Source organism: Oncorhynchus masou, chromosome 21 (assembly GCF_036934945.1).
Source record: "Oncorhynchus masou masou isolate Uvic2021 chromosome 21, UVic_Omas_1.1, whole genome shotgun sequence".
Lineage (NCBI taxonomy): Eukaryota > Metazoa > Chordata > Actinopteri > Salmoniformes > Salmonidae > Oncorhynchus > Oncorhynchus masou.
Window position 1 is genome coordinate 40,960,426 of NC_088232.1, and position 21,915 is coordinate 40,982,340.

General features: G+C 44.9%; 1 protein-coding gene across 3 annotated transcripts in view; it reads right to left on the minus strand.

Moving 5' to 3' along the window:
• LOC135508352 (collagen alpha-1(XII) chain-like) overlaps positions 1–21,915 on the minus strand; it is a 91,768-nt gene that overhangs the window by 16,267 nt on the left and 53,586 nt on the right. For all 3 annotated transcript variants that reach the window (XM_064928475.1, XM_064928477.1, XM_064928476.1), the window contains 22 exons: positions 21,723–21,865; positions 19,964–20,093; positions 19,709–19,851; positions 19,382–19,511; positions 18,855–18,974; positions 17,800–17,946; positions 17,580–17,696; positions 15,165–15,317; positions 14,908–14,982; positions 14,657–14,796; positions 14,375–14,498; positions 14,039–14,182; positions 13,641–13,805; positions 13,478–13,516; positions 13,168–13,306; positions 11,840–11,982; positions 10,810–10,919; positions 5,032–5,190; positions 4,594–4,671; positions 3,610–3,696; positions 2,756–2,809; positions 2,145–2,240 (listed from right to left, as the gene is read on the minus strand). In XM_064928475.1, the coding sequence (XP_064784547.1) occupies positions 2,145–2,240; positions 2,756–2,809; positions 3,610–3,696; positions 4,594–4,671; positions 5,032–5,190; positions 10,810–10,919; positions 11,840–11,982; positions 13,168–13,306; positions 13,478–13,516; positions 13,641–13,805; positions 14,039–14,182; positions 14,375–14,498; positions 14,657–14,796; positions 14,908–14,982; positions 15,165–15,317; positions 17,580–17,696; positions 17,800–17,946; positions 18,855–18,974; positions 19,382–19,511; positions 19,709–19,851; positions 19,964–20,093; positions 21,723–21,865 (2,636 nt within the window). The remainder of the gene's footprint in view (positions 1–2,144; positions 2,241–2,755; positions 2,810–3,609; positions 3,697–4,593; positions 4,672–5,031; positions 5,191–10,809; positions 10,920–11,839; positions 11,983–13,167; positions 13,307–13,477; positions 13,517–13,640; positions 13,806–14,038; positions 14,183–14,374; positions 14,499–14,656; positions 14,797–14,907; positions 14,983–15,164; positions 15,318–17,579; positions 17,697–17,799; positions 17,947–18,854; positions 18,975–19,381; positions 19,512–19,708; positions 19,852–19,963; positions 20,094–21,722; positions 21,866–21,915) is intronic.

Below are 21,915 nucleotides of genomic sequence, written 5' to 3' on the forward strand. Positions count from 1 at the left end.
TCATACGTCAGGGAGGACCTCCTACAGTCCCCCACACTGTAAATCATACGTCAGGGAGGACCTCCTACAGTCCCCCACACTGTAAATCATACGTCAGGGAGGACCTCCTACAGTCCCCCACACTGTAAATCATACGTCAGGGAGGACCTCCTACAGTCCCCCACACTGTAAATCAGGACCTCCTACAGTCCCCCACACTGGGAGGACCTCCTACAGTCCCCCACACTGTAAATCATATCAGGGAGGACCTCCTACAGTCCCCCACACTGGGAGGACCTCCTACAGTCCCCCACACTGTAAGGATCATCCCCCACACTGTAAATCATACGTCAGGGGACCTCCTACAGGACCTCCTACAGTCCCCCACACTGTAAATCATCCTACAGTCCCCCACACTGGGAGGACCTCCTACAGTCCCCCACACTGTAAATCATACGTCAGGGAGGACCTCCTACAGTCCCCCACACTGTAAATCATACGTCAGGGAGGACCTCCTACAGTCCCCCACACTGTAAATCATACGTCAGGGAGGACTACCCCCACACTGTAAATCATACGTCAGGGAGGACATCCTACAGTCCCCCACACTGTAAATCATAAATCATACGTCCTAGGGAGGACCTCCTACAGTCCCCCACACTGTAAATCATACGTCAGGGAGGACATCCTCCCCCCACACTGTAAATCACAGTCCCCCCCCCACACTGTAAATCCTACGTCAGGGAGGACATCCTACAGTCCCCCACACTGTAAATCATACGTCAGGGAGGACCTCCTACAGTCCCCCACACTGTAAATCATACGTCAGGGAGGACCTCCTACAGTCCCCCACACTGTAAATCATCCTACGTCAGGGAGGACCCTCCCCCCACAGTCCCCCACACTGTAAATCATACGTCCTAGGGAGGGAGACCTCCTACAGTCCCCCACACTGTAAATCATACACTGTCAGGGAGGACCTCCCTACAGTCCCCCACACTGTAAATCATACGTCAGGGAGGACCTCCTACAGTCCCCCACACTGTAAATCATACGTCAGGGAGGACAGTCCCCCACACTGGAGGACCTCCTACAGTCCCCCACACTGTAAATCATACGTCAGGGAGGACATCCTACAGTCCCCCACACTGTAAATCATACGTCAGGGAGGACCTCCTACAGTCCCCCACACTGTAAATCCTACGTCAGGGAGGACATCCTACAGTCCCCCACACTGTAAATCCTACGTCAGGGAGGACATCCCCCACACTAAATCAGTCCCCCACACCCCCACACTGTAAATCATACGTCAGGGAGGACATCCTCAGTCCCCCACACTAAATCAGTCCCCCACACTGTAAATCCTACAGTCCCCCACACTGTAAATCCTACGGGGAGGACATCCTACAGTCCCCCACACTGTAAATCCTACGTCAGGGAGGACATCCTACAGTCCCCCACACTGTAAATCCTCCCCCACACTGTCAGGGGAGGACATCCTACAGTCCCCCACACTGTAAATCATACGTCAGGGAGGACATCCCCCACACTGTAAATCAGTCCCCCCCCACACTGTAAATCATACGTCAGGGAGGACCTCCCCCCACACTGTAAATCAGTCCCCCACCCCCACACTGTAAATCATACGTCAGGGAGGACCTCCTACAGTCCCCCACACTGTAAATCATACGTCAGGGAGGACCCTACAGTCCCCCACACTGTAAATCCAGGGAGGACCTCCTACAGTCCCCCACACTGTAAATCAGTCCCCCACACTGTAAATCCTACGTCAGGGAGGACCTCCTACAGTCCCCCACACTGTAAATCATACGTCAGGGAGGACATCCTACAGTCCCCCACACTGTAAATCATACGTCAGGGAGGACATCCTACAGTCCCCCACACTGTAAATCATACGTCAGGGAGGACATCCTACAGTCCCCCACACTGTAAATCATCCCCCACACTGTAAATCAGGGAGGACCTCCTACAGTCCCCCACACTGTAAATCATACGTCAGGGAGGACCTCCTACAGTCCCCCACACTGTAAATCATACGTCAGGGAGGACATCCTACAGTCCCCCACACTGTAAATCATACGTCAGGGAGGACATCCTACAGTCCCCCACACTGTAAATCCCTAAGAACACTGCAGATGACTTACAGGTTCTCCGGGCAGAGACAAGCCATTAGGGCCTTGTGGACCTGGAGGTCCGGATGGTCCTGGAAGTCCTTGTTCTCCACGGGGGCCCATTGAACCCTATGGTAGAAGCAGAAGGAGAAAACCAAACAGTCACACTAATATTAAACTATTTCCACCATATCTCCCAGTAGACCCCCCCACTGCTTTTCCCAGCAGGGCTGAGAGAATGAGAAGGAACCAGAACAATCAGTGACCGTTGGTGAGAAATATTTTCTACTTCTCATCAGACCTCTCAACATAGACCTCTTTAAATCAAGCTGGGGGAAAATAAACAGGACATAACAAGCTGGAAATTATACAGTACATTCAATAAGTGAGTTCAGATGTGAGAAATCTGTTTTGGCTGATGGGGCATGCTAATGGTATGTGCTTTGAGATAACTACTGCATTAGGCTGAACTCTGATTTACTGTAAATGTGTTAGGCCTTGGACTGTATCCCAGCTCATTAGGATATGGCTTGATTTAAAGTTGTATTCAGGCTTGGACCACACATCCATAATATTCAATTAATCGCTCTGGATCCAAGTGTGTGTTATAAATGGCTTGATACTGATACAAAATCATTACTTACAGTTGGGCCTGAGTCTCCTCTCTCTCCTCTAGGTCCTTTAGTACCTGGTCCACCCTGGGAAAGTCAAGAAAGGATGAGAGACAGAGTCAGAGACTGAGAGTCAGAGCCATCCCCACAACAGGAGCTGCTTCCAGACCTAAATCCCAAGCCAGCAGGAATCCCCCAGTGGCTTAGTGAGGTTGCGGAGTGAAGCAAACATATTCCAGATGTACTATTTTTTTTGATGGACATTTATCTTTTGACACAACCCTAAGTCTGATAGTCCACACCTCATTACACACCATTCATCTCATCCCCCTGTCTTTCGTATTCCATGGGAAAAAACACAGATACTCACATATTGACCCCACTCTAATATCCACATGCTTAATCTATAGAGCAGGGCAACAGTTATGAGGAGAAAAGTACCCCTGGAACACTATTCCTATATGTCCACATAATCATAGTGGGGATTGAGAGTGGCATCACCATCATCATCATCACATTAGTGAGTAGAGAGAGAGCCCTACCCTAAGATGAGGACAGACAGAAGCAGAGAGAGCCCTGCCTCAAGACGAGGACAGACAGAAGCAGAGAGAGCCCTGCCTCAAGACGAGGACAGACAGAAGCAGAGAGAGCCCTGCCTCAAGACGAGGACAGACAGAAGCAGAGAGAGCCCTGCCTCAAGATGAGGACAGACAGAAGCAGAGAGAGCCCTGCCTCAAGATGAGGACAGACAGAAGCAGAGAGAGCCCTGCCTCAAGACGAGGACAGACAGAAGCAGAGAGAGCCCTGCCTCAAGACGAGGACAGACAGAAGCAGAGAGAGCCCTGCCTCAAGATGAGGACAGATGGTGGGATGGTTATTGTCTTTACCGAGGGGCCGGGTGGTCCCGGTGGGCCAACGCTGTCCTGTGCACATGTGCAGGCATGGGGAAGAGCCGGGCACTTAAGCTCATCTCTCTGCAGAAGAGAAAGGAAGGAGATGGCGAAAGAAAGAAAGACAATAAGAATGTTGTTTTATTTTTTACTGAAATACAACAGTAATGGTTTGTTCATCTCTTGACATCTGTGGGCCTTTCTGTAACTCACGAAATACAACAAGTGCAAATAGGAGTATCTGGGATGAAAATGAGTGTCACTGCTCTGTCAACCCAAACCATAAAATGATGCCTTGAAATGTTCTGCTAGGAAACACATTAGAAAGGCTGCTAAAGCCATGATCAAACTGGGGTGCATACTAAAATAGAACTGCTACCATAGCATGGCCTACACACAAATACTATTTGACAACAAAAAATCCATCTGTTTTGTTGTGGAAGGGAATATGTGAAATCTTATACAACACAGCCTTCATTGACATGATACATTAATATCTCATGCAAATTACACAGAGAGAGAGAGATGGGTAATTGGCTATAGTCAAGTATATTACATGTATCCAGTAACAAACATATCATAGATGGGTACAATGATTTATACTGTCCACCCCATGATCAAAGGGACCAGTTGTTTTGGTGGGGTTGGGATTGTAAAACTGTACTGAGATTAGTCCATTTAACGAGGAATACAATAGTCTATTCAGGCCTGACAGTGCAATCATTTAATTTCAAATAACTTTCTTGCCAGCTAGGCATCACTTTGTAATGGCTATACAGCATGTGCACTCTTAAACATTAGGAATGACATATAAACTCCAAAATGAACATGTAAAACTACAATGGCTCTCTTAACCTATAGTAAGTGCTCAATGGTGTATAGTGAAAGATGAGCAGAGTCAATGTATCAAGGCTTGATGGTACAGTACTGTACAGATATGAGGCCTTACGAGAGGGCTGTTTACAGTGAAGCTGCTCTTACCGTGGCCGGGAGATCACAGCATTTGTCTCTGCTGGTCCAGCTCAAGCTGCACACAATATCAAACATCTGGAGCTGGAACTGCACAACAGAACAGAAAGATGAGAGAAGAGAGAGACGAACACAGATGGGTGTTACACATGGCTTCCATTGAGCTCCAGCGTTCAGGACTTAGAAACAACATGGCTCCAGACGCAGGCCAGAACCCACAGAGAGCTGGAACACAAGAGAGCATGAGAGAACAAGACAGAGAGAGCAGCGTCTTCCATCCCTCCAACAATGACCGCGAGTTGTCAGCTCTTAATTGAGCATCAACACATGAGGAGCACATCTGGGCACTTTGCACTCCACAGTTCACACCAACAGCTTGTGTGTGAGTGAGGGATGCATTTTTATCAGGACTTTTCCATTTCAAATAAGTCTTGTCAATTTTTCACTCACTGTAGCCGACTCTCTCTTTGATCCTCCTGACTTTGCCATCTTGCCCAGCACTTCATAACCATCTGTGGAGATGTTGTTGGCCTCCTTGATGGGTTTCTCTGCAACCTCCTGGCAGTCCACGTTCAGTTTGACCCTCTCGGGAGAAACACTGATGTGAAGCTTTAGGAGAAGGAGGAAGAGGAGGATTATTAGTTAAGACCACTCTAGTTTTCTCAATATGAACAACTACAGCAACAATATTTGGGCATAATGGCTTGGTAAAGAGTACTGAAAGTGTTCAGTGTATTTCACATGGTATTTCTGCAATAGCCTTGTGGTGGCAGGCACTATTAGGGCGGCAGGTAGCCTAGTGGTGAGAGCGTTGGACCAGCAACCGAAAGGTTGCAAGGTCGAATCCCCGAGCTGACAAGGTAAAAATTGTTCTGCCCCTATCAATCTGCCCCTGAACAAGGCAGTTAACCCACTGTTCGTAGGCCGTCAATGAAAATAAGAATTTGTTCTTAACTGACTTGCCTAGTTAAATAAAGGTAATAAATAAATAAAAGCACAATTCAGGAGTCTCGTAGCATAAACTAAGAACCCAGCCAATGTGCAAACGAAACCCCTAAAGTCTTCTAACTGATGTTTATAAAGATGCTGATACTGTATTTTACTAAATCACCATTATTTGTATGATTTTCTGTAAAGAAGTTAATTAAAGATCATTGTATCACATAAGAACATGCAGGTTGTAGGTCCCTTGGAAAAAAGTTAATGTCAGCCACTTTCACTGATAAACAGAATGATCAACATGAAACAACAAACTATAGGCTATACATGAAATAACACAAAACTGCCAGGGTATGGGCCATTTCTCAACATTAACTCTCCAAAACTCCCATCACATCTCGAAATGATGTTCTTTATGGTACACCATCAAAAGTGCTACACTCTCCATACTTTCCTGCGCAGCTGCATTTTTCATTTTTTGTTACTGTCCTACAGAGCGAAACCAACCGGACTTGTGTTGTGGAAATAATCAGAATTTGTTGGCAACATAGGTAAGATGTTTTATATTCATCATATGTTTGTAAGTTACTTCTCATCAGAATGGTATTTTTGTATAATACTGTGGCGAGGTTGCAGTTATCTGTCCTATGTCAAGACTAAGTTGCATGGGCCGCAGAGAGGGGAGAGGTCAAAGTGTCATCATGTGTAAACATATCTTTTGCTCCACTGTGTCTGTGTGGAGTCACTCCCTACTTTTCCCAGCGGGTAAAGGAGGGTGGCAGTGTCTGGAATCATTCCAATCATTCTATGCTCCCTCTAATGTTGTCCCTATCTTAACCTATAGCAATCATTCTCCTCTCCGTGAGTTTGTCCAGGATTGGTTGTATTTAGAATTGGTTGTATCTGAATGACAATTTGATATATGCCTGTTGATATGGAGGATTGGTTTATGGTTCTGGGGTTTGAGTAAGGAGACAAAGCTGAACGATTTATTATGTCTGTGCTGTCTTATCCTGTGTATCTTTGCTATAAAGGATCCCATTTGCCATTATGTTGGGACTCTCAACTTTTCATTAGAGATACTGAACTGTTGAAAGTCAAAATGCTATTGCAATGTGGAGGGGGCTCTCAGAGAATTCACTGAGAGACACTGAATTACCTGAGAGTCACAGGATTGTGATAGAGCTCATATAATTAAAGATGGACTTTGATAACTAACTCTGACTTGTGTGTGTGGTTTGCTCCCATGATTTGGTAAACAGAGGAAATTTCCACGACACTTGACAACCACTCACAACATTATTATCTGGCCAACCACAGGAGGGGGGAGGGTCTGATACCCCAAGATTCTGGCATTTTTTTTTTTTTTACCTTTATTTAAGCAGGCAAGTCAGTTAAGAACAAATTCTTATTTTCAATGACGGCCTGGGAACAGTGGGTTAACTGCCTGTTCAGGGGCAGAACGACAGATTTGTACCTTGTCAGCTCGGGGGTTTGAACTCGCAACCTTCCGGTTACTAGTCCAACACTCTAACCACTAGGCTACCCTGCCGCATGGGCATATATGATGCACTTGAGGGCTTACCAAAATAACGCTAAATTACATACTGCAAGTGCCAATAATGCGTACATATACATTATTTCACTAACCAACAAGAATATTACTGCAAAATGAGGATTCACGAAAATGTCAGTGTCCTTCACCGAGACTTATCATTTGAAAGCAACATGAAATTCCATCAACTGCAGTTGGCTGATGATGGGGAACACAAAGCATATTCTATTGGAACACAATCGACGAATCACACAATGGCTCATTCTCTAACAAAGGCCTGAGAAATCTATCACACTGACACAGATTATGAAAATCTTCTGAATGGATCAAAAACCACAGGAGTCAAGAAAGACTAGACCTTGACTTCCACTATTACTGACCAAGTCATAATTACACTTAATTACTCCTCCCTCTGACTATAACTCCTCTAGACAATGACACATCCTGGACACATCTCTTTTTCAGCACTCCATTCATGCTGAGTATGGATTCTTCCTCTGGTATACTATAAACGTCATATGCTATATCAGAACAAGTTGTCCAGTCCACAGACATAGCAACAGTATACTGTATATGGCTATATTTGGGATCCAGTGTGTCTGACATACTTTCATGATTTCTATCAGACTCTATTTTATTGTTGTTGGCTGTGTCTTCACAACTCCTCCATGTTTTCACTCCATTTCACGATGGCGTGTGAAATCACAATTCACATGCAGCCTGATATGGGAATCCTACATTAGTTTGATTAAAATAAAAGTGGATATTTCCTGATATTTTTGATGCACTGATAAATTGCAGATTTCACCAAGTCTTTCCAGGAAGAGACAAAATTCTTCTTCATATATACCACTGCCGCCATAGCATTCCAGACATCTACGCTCCCATGTCCAGTCTTGGATACAATATTCCCATCCTGGTTTCAGAAAAGGAGCTTGCTTAGCTTTGTAAAGTCACCATTTCATATCTGAGTGGCTTCTTCTGTTGCAGGAATGGTTGCATGCGTCATTAAGTCTGCTTGGCTACCTCGCGGAATGGAGGGCTTTTAAAAGGAGGCTTCAGAGGAAACTCTTATAATGAGAGTACAATGAGGGCAGTCAGGGCTATGGAAATGTATCAGTCAGATTGTCCAACGTTTTAAACTGCTTTGGTTCTTTGGAGCATTCTCTTCTCCCACTCATTCTCAATTAGTGCTTGCAAATACTGACAACATCCAACTGCTCATTCCACCCAATCCCTGAATGGAAAGTTTTAGAGAGTTTGGGTCCTCTCAGAGAATAAAAGCTGCATTTGTGAAGCTCTAAGTATGAGGAGCCTGTAGAGTGGATGGACTGAATACATCTAGCTATTACCAAAAGCAATTTTTTTTTTCATATTTCCACTTGATCGCAACCAAATGCAACCAAATACAAAAAAGCTAATGGCACCAATAATACATATATGAGTTGGTGAAAAACATTCCCCCTTTCAAATCAAAGGGGCAGCAGGGTAGCCTAGTGGGTAGAGTGTTGGACTAGTAACTGAAAGGTTGCAAGTTCAAATCCCCGAGCTGACGAGGTACAAATCTGTCGTTCTGCCCCTGTACAGGCAGTTAAACCACTGTTCCTAGGCTGTCATTGAAAATAAGAATTTGTTCTTAACTGACTTGCCTAGTTAAATAAAGGTAAAAAAAACATACACATATTTGGCTTGTGTCTCTTATTTAGTGGAACGCTCTTTGCCTGAGAATAAAGTTTTGGTCAAACGCCCCTCTAAGACCACCACCTCTGCAGTGTGGGGTGGGAATCCCCAGTTGGTTAGAGAGGGCTAGCGTCTGCTAAAGCTATCATTAGGATATTTCCCACATAGTGAATCAGAGGAGAGAGAGCCAGACCTCTCTAACCTGGATAATTCTCTATTTAGCTACTAGCCCAAGGAGAAAGGAGAGGTAGATTAGTCTGCACTCTGTAACATACACACTGCAGGCACCACCACAGCCATAGGAAGAGAAAAGAAGCACACACATCCAACTGGAGCTCTGATGATGTCATTGTACTGATGTTAGTCATGTTATCGGCTGAAGCACTGACCCAACATTTTCCAGGTTAAAGGAAAAGCTGAAGTTTTTACATAATAGGAGGCATATTGTTCCCCTTCAGAAACATTGGATACAACATTCTTCACGTCCATTGGAAACAATCATTTTTCATTTTAGTTGCATCTTACTGACGTTCATTGTTGAAATCCTTGTCATCCCTACAGTCTGATATCCGAGCACAACATTTTAATATTCTGTTCTGCTTTGAGTTGGGGCTGGCGTTTGATGTCTCACATGGGCTCCTCTACTTCTGCTGTGACTGAGTTACGCAGAATGTGACAAAAACACTGTATATCACAGGTTGTAAAACACTGAGAAGATCATTCTAGAGGACCAATGGCTTTTTATACAATAATCACGACCTACAGAGTTAATTCAACTGGGTTAGAAAGCCTTGAGTGACTGGTGGAGGTTTACAGTCATGTACAGCATTGACTCAACATACTCACTGACCCCCACTGAGACTTAATATTGTAATCACAACATAGAAGATTATTAGGGCCCCAATGGGAATCCACATTCGGAGGCAGTAAAGATGTATAGAAAATGCAATATACATGTATGTCAAAATATCTCCATTCATGTTTACATATTGTTGTAGGTCTCTCTCAGCTTGTTGAATGTTTTTGGTCGATTTCATCCGTTTATTCAGATTTTCCCAGACTGTTAGAAACTGTCTGTTGAAGCAGGAAAATAATTTTATTGACAGATAATTTTATTCAAGCAGAAAATACTCCTGAAAATACCTCATTGGGCACATGCAGCTAGCTGTCTTTTATGTGGTCCAAAAGTACGAAGTGGCTTTTTCTCCCAATGTATTGAGTTTCATTTATCAGAAACGAGGTAAAACAAAACAAACACTGATCCAATAACATCCCACTTCCTCAGAACGTTCTTGAATTCCCACCTGACCACCACCAGGACAATGGCCAATCAGCACGCCGTAAGTCTCCATTGCTAGGCTAACTATAACTGCTTCCAAATCAAATAAAATCTTCAGGTTGCACATTGTGCAAGATCACCATGGGTCACCAAAGTCTCCTCCAACCTTTGAAAATATATTTATCGTCCTTCCAAACCATTCATCAACGTAACTTCCTTCAGACTCAGAAAACAAACCTAACAGCGGAGCATAAAAAAGCCTGAAGACTCAACTTTGGCACCGAACCCACATCGCAATACTATAAGATGGATCACATTTAATTTCAGGAGAGGAAAGTAACCATATCCTAGCTAGATCTTAGTCTTGGCGTTGATTATCCACAACATCATACCCTCAGGAGGTGTACTCAATGAGGCATAACACTAATCAACAGAAACATCAACTATGAACAGACATGACCGAGCATAATGACAGAACACATCTATCATAGGTGGTGACCATATCAAGGCTACACATCCCAGACAGGGTGTCTACTCTGTCTTGGAAATGTATCTAAACATTTTACAACAGAAATTCATTATTCATGTGAAAATGTATCTTTGGAACCTGGTGTTTTGGATTTTATTATCCCAAATTATTGCTGATTATTGCTGATCTGTATGTCCTTGGGAAAATCAACCAGAAAAATAGGCCAAGATATGTTACTCCTCTGCCAAGCCTTAATGTCACCATATGGCCCACAAACCGTTTTCATTCAAGTGAAATGGTGTTTACCTTGTGGAAGCTCCCGTGGAAAATTCTCTTCACTTGATCCTCATTAAACGTGGCTCTTTGGATCTCCCCTCTGGTGTCCTTGTTGTAGAACGTGATTGTTTTGCTGGAAGCTGAAAAGAGGGAACGATGGTGTCAGATGGACCCCTAAACATGCATTACAGGGAGAAGTCATGCAACGCACACACACAGAGACAGAGACAGAGACAGAGACAGAGACACAGACAGAGAGAGAGAGAGAGACAGAGACAGACAGAGAGAGAGAGAGACAGAGACAGAGACAGAGACAGACAGAGAGAGAGAGAGAGACAGAGACAGACAGAGAGAGAGAGAGACAGAGACAGAGACAGACAGAGAGAGAGACAGACAGAGACAGAGACAGACAGAGACAGACAGAGAGAGAGACAGACAGAGAGAGAGAGAGACAGAGACAGAGACAGACAGAGAGAGAGAGAGACAGAGACAGAGACAGAGACAGAGACAGACAGAGACAGAGACAGACAGAGAGAGAGAGAGACAGAGAGAGAGACAGAGAGACAGACAGAGACAGAGAGACAGAGAGACAGAGAGACAGAGAGACAGAGAGACAGAGAGAGAGAGAGAGACAGAGAGAGAGACAGAGACAGAGAGACAGACAGAGACAGAGAGACAGAGAGACAGGCAGAGACAGAGAGACAGACAGACAGACAGACAGACAGACAGACAGACAGACAGACAGACAGACAGACAGACAGACAGACAGAGAGAGAGAGAGAGAGAGAGAGAGAGAGAGAGAGAGAGAGAGAGAGAGATACAGGGATGATGGCCCTTACAATTGAACACTTGTGGACTTGTAGAAAAAGTGTGAAAAGTCAGTGCCAAACCAAAACTCTACCCTAGAGGGGGATCAGTGAACTGTAGCAGCCCACTAATCATTACACTGGTCCAAGTTTCTAAAGACTGTTATTTGATTCAGGAAGGAGGGGAATCAGATCATAGCTGTTAGGTAGCTTCAGCTAACCCAGAAGAGAAACAAAGCATGATGGGGGCTTACGGTTGACAGTGACCCCGACCTCAGGGTTGTTGTTACCATCGGCAATCTGCCAGATATCAAAGGCCTGGTTGGGGGTGTCAGGAAGGAGACGGAAGAGCAGGATAATGGTGTAGGATGGAGAAAGACCCTCTGGGTGGATCTCCCTGGCAGGAGGACAAATACAGGATACAGATGTCATGTCAGAGCTTTTTTATAAAGCTGAGGGATTCTCTTCTGTAAGATGGTCAACTTCATAGACACCAACACCGAGACAATCTGATCACTAGCTGTATTCATAAGACATGCAAAATGTTGACTAAAGTTAATGAATCAGATAATCATGAATCTTTGATCAAAATAAGAGGGTCCACTAAAACCTGTTTGAATTAAGATAGCCAATCGTAATCTATAGAGCCTTTGTAACTTCTGGAAAATCAAAGACACAGAGAAACAAGGTTGGCATCTAAAAGCCACACCATAAACCAAAAAGACACACAATATCCACCCTGTCACGTAGACCACATAATCTGAAAATGGTGCCAGTTCTACCCCAGACTCAAAAAATTATGGACATATTGAAAGTATTTTCCGTCCCTACTTTACTGCTTGAAGTGTTTCCATTTGTGCACATGAAGTCAATGACTTACCCACGCACAAATACAGATGATTATGGACAAATGAACTAAGCATGCTCATGCCTAAAATGTTAGCGCAGAACTCTTGAGCAGCTCAGCATTTGCCTGAATACATTTTAATGGGCCCAATAAAGAGCTGGGCTCTTGACCTTCGGCTGCTTTGGTTGATCCCTCTATGACATACACTACCGTTCAAAAGTTTGGGGTCACTTAGAAATGTCATTGTTTTTAAAAGAAAAGCAATTTTTTTGTCCATTCAAATAACATCAAATTGATCAGAAATAAAGTGTAGACATTGTTGATGTTGTAAATGACTATTGTAGCTAGAAACGGCTGATTTTTAATGGAATATCTACATAGGCGTACAGAGCTCCATTAAAAGCAACCATCACTCCTGTGTTCCAAAAATGTTTTTTTTTCTTTTAAAAACAAGGACATTTCTAAGTGACCCCAAACTGTTGAACGGTAGTGTATGTGGGAGAGGGGCTACCCTGGGAGCAAATCATTTTCTCTTCCTAACACCTCATATTCTACAAGCTGCGAACACAAACAGGGCTGACAAAGGGCTCTTGGCACAGCGCTCTCCGAGCAGAGCCTTTGAAGATACAAAAAATCTATTATGCAGTCTGGCCAGCATTACACAGTACACAGTACACAGGCGAGGAGCAGGCAACGCGCAATGGAAAAGGCCCGCAAACAGGCACACACTCTTACTTTGTGGGTGCAGAGAGGAATGCATCTTTGTGTAGCCTGTAGCCTATAAAGCTGTTGAAAGAGCCAGGTTCCATGGACACGCCGTTCATGGCAGCGAAGGTCCTGTCTGTGATGTTGAAGCCCTCGAGCATTCTGAAGCCTGGTGAACACACGTCAGGTGAAGATACAGAGTCAATGCACAGGAACACAGTACTGCCATTGTTGGTAGGAATGAATTAGGGCGTTTTTCTACGTCAGTAAAGAGCTCCTGGCCATAGGTGTTATCAGCAGCTGTCAGTTTATTCAGAATATAGGTGTAGCATATACTTACCAGGTGAGGTGAACCCGTTGATGTAGATCAAAGGACAAGCTGAGGAGGGAGAAGTAAAACAGAGCATGATGTGATGGAATAGGCTGGAGGACAACATACAGCTAACGCCAATCTGCTTTCACTTGTGTCTTGAGGTACTGTGTAATGTAGATGTAAATCTTACTGGATGTGGCTGTTTCACAGATGAATGTGAGGAGGTTGTCCTGGATCTTGGCAAACGCGTCAAAGTCATCCACAACAAAGACGTGTCTTTCACTTGGCTTGCTGCCAATGTTCCTCAACTCTGCCACGTCCACATCGGCCACACCGACCACAAATACACTGTAACCTGGAGCAAGACGAGCACAAAGATAACCGTTATGATCCATACGCCCTAGCCCAATGGCTGTTCAGATCTTCCAATTTGACAGTGAAAACCCCAAAAGGAGTAAGTAATGCTTTATCTCAAAACATATCTTGTCATTTCTAAAGTTCTGTAGCTACACTTACGCGGACTAATCTAGACTGAAAATATCCTTTTACTGACTTCTGTAAGGGCAAATCCAAATGTTGAACACTTACCAGAGTGTATCAGGTTGGAGGCACTCTTCTGGACCTCGTCTTGGGAGCGACCATCGGTGACGACCACCAGAACCTTAGGCACGTACTTCCTCATGCCGTTGTCTGAGGTGAACACCTTCTCACCAACGTGCTTCAAAGCAGCACCTGTACACAGAGGGGTAAGACATCAATTTCCACCTTTAACTATAGACCCATTCAACTCCACCTGCAAGATGAAGACACTGTAATGACATTATTGGTGAGTGAATGTTTGTCGACTTTAATTAACTCAACATTATGCAGTTGGTGTTAACGATATCATCCAGTAAGATTGAGAGTAGCAGTCTGTGGGCGTACCTGTCTTGGTGTTTCCTCCCATGTAGCGGACGAGCTGCAGCGCAGCCAAGGTCCTTCCCTTGTCTTGGTAAGTGTTCAGTTTGAACTCTGTCTTGGCACTGTCACTGAACTGCACAAAAGACACCTGTTTCCAGAAGACAAAAAGGGAGTGAGAGGGAGCGAGAGCGAGAGAATAATAAAGCATTGACATGAAGAATACACTCTGAAAGAGGAAAAGAGAAGAGAATATGCTGTAAACATCAAAGAGCTAACGCTCAGAGGATAACCTGGATGGCCACGTACCTGCATGCCGCCAGGGTGGATGACGTCGAAGGCTCCAATCATGCTGAACACAAACTGAATCACTTTGCTGAAGCTCTCGTCTCCGATACTCCAGGAGCCATCAATCAGGAACACCAGGTCAGCCTTGGCCCCTCTGCACACTGTGGTGCACATAGAGCAAGTCAATGTCAGGTAGGACATGTATAAAGAGTTTCTTCTCTGTGTTAGCTTCACTTCTCTTCACAGCATGCTGACTTCAAGCCTTTCCTTACCGTCCATAGCAGGGGGGATGGTAGGGGGTGGAGGTGGAGTGGGGGGCTCAGTTGGGGTCTCTGTGGGCTTAATCACTGTAGCAAAGACCAGAACGTAAACAGTCAAACCATTTCGACTTCACTAGCATGCCCTGTTAGCCCCCTGCAAAGACCCTGAGGTGTTTTCTCATACCCGGAGTGTGGTGGGAGGTATACATGTGTGTAAACACAATGAAATGTTACATGTTACAGTTCTGATGGTTAGTGGAGTTTCTTACGGGTCCTCTCCTTGACGCTGACTCCAGGCCCCTCCAGGTTGGGGGTCTGTGTGTACACTGTGGCATTGTAGAGGGCGTCAGGGGTCAGACCGTCCCAACAGTAGTGGCTCTCAGACCCAGTGATGGTGGTCTCCTGACCTCCCCTGTTAGAGGCTGTAGGAGGAAAGAGTAACACACATTGGTAGTGGATCAGGTGATTTATCCCCATACACTGTAAACATATACCTCATTTATCCCCAAGCACTTTGAGCAACTGGAAATCACACCTGGTAAAAGCACTATATAAATCTAATTCATTATCATTATAATGATTATTTTCAAAGAGAGGGGAAGGAGAAGGGTTAAAGCCAGCCAGTGATAGTGCTTGGACTGAGGTAGCAGTGGGCTTATACAGTGTTGTGTCTTATTCAACATGCCCTTTCAAACAAACATGAATTAACTTAATGTGGCAAAGTGCAGTGCTTCCAACTATAATGGCTACCATACTGTGAACATACTTAAATATTGCAACATTTTTCCCCATATTTTTTTTCTCTTACAGTCCTCCAGTGTCAGAGAATTAATAGGAGACAGATGGATCAGTGGGCATGAATAAAATACAATTATATAACATTTTTAGACATTCGAACAAAGACACCTTTGTGATAGGGTGGCAACTTTGTTTACAGTGCCTTGCGAAAGTACTCGGCCCCCTTGAACTTTGCGACCTTTTGCCACATTTCAGGCTTCAAACATAAAGATATAAAACTGTATTTTTTTGTGAAGAATCAACAACAAGTGGGACACAATCATGAAGTGGAACGACATTTATTGGATATTTCAAACTTTGTTAACAAATCAAAAACTGAAAAATTGGACAATTAATTGCACAATTATTCAGCCCCCTTAAGTTAATTCTTTGTAGCGCCACCTTTTGCTGCGATTATAGCTGTAATTCGCTTGGGGTATGTCTCTATCAGTTTTGCACATCGAGAGACTGAAATTTTTTCCCATTCCTCCTTGCAAAACAGCTCGAGCTCAGTGAGGTTGGATAGATGGAGAGCATTTGTGAACAGCAGTTTTCAGTTCTTTCCACAGATTCTCGATTGGATTCAGGTCTGGACTTTGACTTGGCCATTCTAACACCTGGATATGTTTATTTTTCAACCATTCCATTGTAGATTTTGCTTTATGTTTTGGATCATCTTTGTCTTGTTGGAAGACAAATCTCCGTCCCAGTCTCAGGTCTTTTGCAGACTCCATCAGGTTTTCTTCCAGAATGGTCCTGTATTTGGCTCCATCCATCTTCCCATCAATTTTAACCATCTTCCCTGTCCCTGCTGAAGAAAAGCAGGCCCAAACCATGATGCTGCCACCACCATGTTTGACAGTGGGGATGGTGTGTTCAGGATGATGAGCTGTGTTGCTTTTACGCCAAACATAACGTTTTGCATTGTTGCCAAAAAGTTTGATTTTGGTTTCATCTGACCAGAGCACCTTCTTCCACATGTTTGGTGTGTCTCCCAGGTAGCGTGTGGCAAACTTTAAACGACACTTTTTATGGATATCTTTAAGAAATGGCTTTCTTCTTGCCACTCTTCCATAAAGGCCAGATTTGTGCAATATACGACTGATTGTTGTCCTATGGACAGAGTCTCCCACCTCAGCTGTAGATCTCTGCAGTTCATCCAGAGTGATCATGGGCCTCTTGGCTGCATCTCTGATCAGTCTTCTCCTTGTATGAGCTGAAAGTTTAGAGGGACGGCCAGGTCTTGGTTGATTTGCAGTGGTCTGATACCCCTTCCATTTCAATATTATCGCTTGCACAGTGCTCCTTGGGATGTTTAAAGCTTGGGAAATCTTTTTGTATCCAATTCCGGCTTTAAACTTCTTCACAACAGTATCTCGGACCTGCCTGGTGTGTTCCTTGTTCTTCATGATGCTCTTTGCGCTTTTAACGGACCTCTGAGACTATCACAGTGCAGGTGCATTTATACGGAGACTTGATTACACACAGGTGGATTGTATTTATCATCATTAGTCATTTAGGTCAACATTGGATCATTCAGAGATCCTCACTGAACTTCTGGAGAGAGTTTGCTGCACTGAAAGTAAAGGGGCTGAATAATTTTGCACGCCCAATTTTTCAGTTTTTGATTTGTTACATTTTTTTGAAATATCCAATAAATGTCGTTCCACTTCATGATTGTGTCCCACTTGTTATTGATTCTTCACAAAAAAATACAGTTTTAAATCTTTATGTTTGAAGCCTGAAATGTGGCAAAAGGTCGCAAAGTTCAAGGGGGCCGAATACTTTCGCAAGGCACTGTACATATCTGATCGACAGTAAACATTCTCACATCAATATAGAAACAGTTCTCCCCCACAGGTATCAAGGTTATATGGAATGGGCTCCCAGCCAGGTACAGCACTTACGGTTGAATGGATTTAGTTTGAGTCTGTAGGAAGTGGCAGCCCTGTGGGGGGTCCATCTCATGCAGAAGGTGTCATAACCAACGTTGTAGGTGGTCAGGTCAGTGATGTTCAGGTACACTGTGAAAGACAGGAACAGTCAACCAATCAATCAAACAATAATTTGATCAACCAAACTACTAATGAGTCAAGCAACCAATCAAACAACCAATCAATCACTTACGTGTGGTTCCTTGTCCAATGAGAGGTCCGCTGAGGCCAGCGTCGTACTGGGCCAACACCTTAAGGTCGTAGGTGGTTCCAGGCTGCAGGTTGTGCAGCTGGTAGCTGGTCACATCTCCAACAAACGTCTCCATGGTCTGATCAGTACCTGCAGGCACAGACAGGGACACTCCAGGTGGTGAATAACAGCAGGCACAGACAGGGACACTCCAGGTCAATAACAGCAGGCACAAACAGGGACACTCCAGGTCAATAACAGGAGGCACAGACAGGAACACTCCAGGTCAATAACAGGAGGCACGGACAGGGAAACTCCAGGTCAATAACAGCAGACACAGACAGGGACACTCCAGGTCAATAACAGCAGACACAGACAGGGACACTCCAGGTCAATAACAGCAGACACAGACAGGGACACTCCAGGTCAATAACAGGAGGCACGGACAGGGACACTCCAGGTCAATAACAGCAGGCACAGACAGGGACACTCCAGGTCAATAACAGTAGGCACAGACAGGGACACTCCAGGTCAATAACAGCAGGCACAGACAGGGACACTCCACGTCAATAACAGCAGGCACAGACAGGGACACTCCAGGTCAATAACAGCAGGCACAGACAGGGACACTCCAGGTCAATAACAGCAGGCACAGACAGGAACACTCCAGGTCAATAACAGCAGGCACAGACAGGGACACTCCAGGTCAATAACAGCAGGCACAGTCAGGGACACTCCAGGTCAATAACAGCAGGCACAGCAGGAACAGACAGGGAAACAGGGAAACTCCAGGTCAATAACAGCAGGCACAGACAGGGACACTCCAGGTCAATAACAGCAGGCACAGACCGGGACACTCCACGTCAATAAGAGCAGACACAGACAGGGACACTACAGGTCAATAAGAGCAGACACAGACAGGGACACTCCAGGTCAATAACAATCACATCTGTGACTTTCTTCTATAGCTGGATATGTATATTAAGTAAGCCAAGTGAATCTTCTTTCACAGCTGAATATAATAGTACACTGGAATAGTAAAATAGTTGCTATCTGACCTTCAGGTGAGTAGACCAGTTTGTAGCCCACCACTCTGGAGGGTGCTGCGTCCCAGGACACCCTGAAGCGAGTGTACCACTCATCTGACACTCTCAGATTCTGAGGTCCTAGCATGCCAACTGCGGGGAAGAAAATACAGACTGTCAAAACCTATTAAAAACATATTACAACATTTTTAACATTAATATCACAGCCATGCAGTCCCAAGCTATGACTTTGCTTTGATTTGGTGTAAATAAGGAAATTAGACTGGGTATTGGGCAGCTCTAGTGTGAGATCTAACATTGGAGGACAGCTAGTTCAAAGGTTTCTGGTATTCACAGGCAGACTGAACTGAAGCCATGTTTCTGACATCCAGGACAATAATCACTGGCTGAGTTTATAAAACTCCTGTACTGTGAATGTGTCTGTGTGTGACTGTAACTTACAGTATGTGTCTGCGAGCAACTGTGTTTGTGGAGAACCTTGTGCGTCTGTTTGTCTATCATGTTGAATAGTGGACCAAGTGTAGAATGTGCTAGCGTACCTGTATGCCCGTCTCCATCCATATCTCCCCCTGGTCCGTCAGGGTATATGGCCTGCACGTTGATCTTATAGGGAGTGTCTGCATCCAGATTGGGCAGAATGACGGTATTTCTGTTCCCAGGAACCATGGTCTACAGGACACACAGGCAAAACATTGTATTACTGTTCATTAATACTATTCAATAGGTACTTCAAACAGAGGCGAAATAAGGATCCTAACAACCTCCTCACATTGCACCTTGGGCCACACTCTAATTCATGCTGTAGACTCATCAAGATGGTGTTTGATGAGGATATCATCAGAAATAGCAGCAATATAGGTGCTTACGTGCTCCTCGATGGGGTCTCCAGTGGTGGGGGCGTAGGTAATCTTATACTGCTGCACAGGTCCCTCAGCATGTTCCCATGCCACGGTCAGAGAGCTGGTGGTGGCATCATACACACGCATGTTCCTAGGGCCACTGCGGGGAACTGAGGAGATTATAAAGAAGTGAGCACAATATCAAGCATATACTTGGATGTGGATAAACATGTAAAGGCAATAGGATCTTATATATGATAGATATTATATTCTGGATCTTACGTGTTGTGCCCTTGTCTTCAGCTGGCGGTCCTTCCCCGTTGGCATAGATGGCGACCACTCCTACGTTGTAAGGCGTGTCCGGGACCAGCTGCTCCAGCAGGGTGGTGGTGGAGGTCCCAGGAACCAGGATCTGACCAGAGGGGATAGAGACACAGAGGTCAGCACTGAAGGGCCAATCACAGTCTACAGCATGCAGCATGCATTACAGTGGGTTGGATTCAATGAGACTACAACTCTCGCACCCACACGTTTGATTCTCAAAACTAGAGAAATTATGATGAAGACAAGCATTAATAGTAATAACAAGGATAGCTGTAACTATCAACAATATTCTACATCAATTAGGCTAGCCTACACTGACACATCCAGATGGGGGAGAAGAGTCCTGTCTGAAAAGTGGATCAGCTGTAGGGGGAAAACAACAATCATGCTGTATTGCTGTTTGTCCCATGGTCCTGGCAGCTCTGACACTCACTATGACCCCCCAGTCTGACAACCTGATAGCTGTTTCAGTGTGACACCTCTATCAACTCGTTCTCACCTCACCTCACTCAACAACCACTTGTGTTGACACTTCTCAGTGCTCAGTGAATGGGGGAACACAAGTATGAATTTTATGTCAATGATGTATGGCCCCTCCAGACAGTCAGGGCAATTACACACTGAGTAACTAACTGTAATGTGTTGACAGTTGCTTACAGCAGCTCGGATCCTCTGCTCTGTCCTCTCTGGCTGGTGCTCATCTCTGTGTGTCTGTGTTCTCCCACACCAGACCCCACTTGTCTGTCTCTTGATAACATTATCAAAGGTTATCAGCCTCTACATTTACATTTAAGTCATTTAGCTCTACCCTGATCTTCTCATCTACCTGCCTTGTCCTGGTATCACGTACAGTACAAAATATACACCCACCTGGCATTTGGTTTCCCTCTATTTCTTTGACCCCAAACACCATTGTTTTGTGTTCAATGTGTGTATCTCTATCTCTGTGTCTCTGATGGGACTGTTTTTGACGACTGTCATCGAACCTTTGGGTCAGTCATCGCTTTGGAGGGTTTAATAGCAACATGTTCTTCTCAAGGGGTAAACCCAATATGACAAGGCTGCTTTCCTAATATAGTAGTGCATACACCAAACCTCCCTGTGTTAAATGTGATGGTGCACCGTGACACTGGCCACATGGCTGCTGACGTGGAAAGCTGGCCCTGGCATTGGAAAAGCCCAGCCCAAGTCAATCATAATATTCCCACAGAAACACAATGTTGTGACTTTAAAAGAACAAAGAGAGTACGTCTTGCTATCAATAAAATGGAACAGCATCACTCTTCAAAGACCTGTTAAGTCAAAACAGGGTTTCAATGTCTCAATGCTTCTCACAGATGTGGCTGTTTGTGCAATGTTAAGTAGCAGTTTATTAGTTGTTTGTGACCTCCTTTAAAACTCCAGATGTGGGCACCGTCAAGCCAGATAAGGAGGGGAAAAAGCCCAGACAGCTTCCTGTTTTAATTAATGAACATGAAAATTTGGCCTTAAACCAGGAATAAACCAGAGAGACAGTCGATGTGGAGCACAAACAGGTTGATGTTGTTCCGTTCTGTTCCTTTACAAAGAGCTGTAGTGATGGAAATCTGTAAATGGACCGAAGCGTTCCACTCAGCCACCCCTGCACACACCCCAAGTCACTGGACATTAACATTTGACCTCTGACCTGGGGCGGGGTTAATCAGAGAGCCTATGGGTCTCCCTGGTGGTGACTCACCGACTCGGAGGGCTTGGCACCGCTCAGGGGGGCGTAGACGACCCTGTACTGCACGACCTTGCCTGAGGCGGGATCCCAGCGCACATTCAAGGTGTTGGTGGTGGGGCCGAAGACCTGGATGTTCCTCACGGGGGTACGCTCCACTGTGGAGAGAGAGAGAAAGAGAGAGAGAGAGGGATGGAGGGAGGAGGAG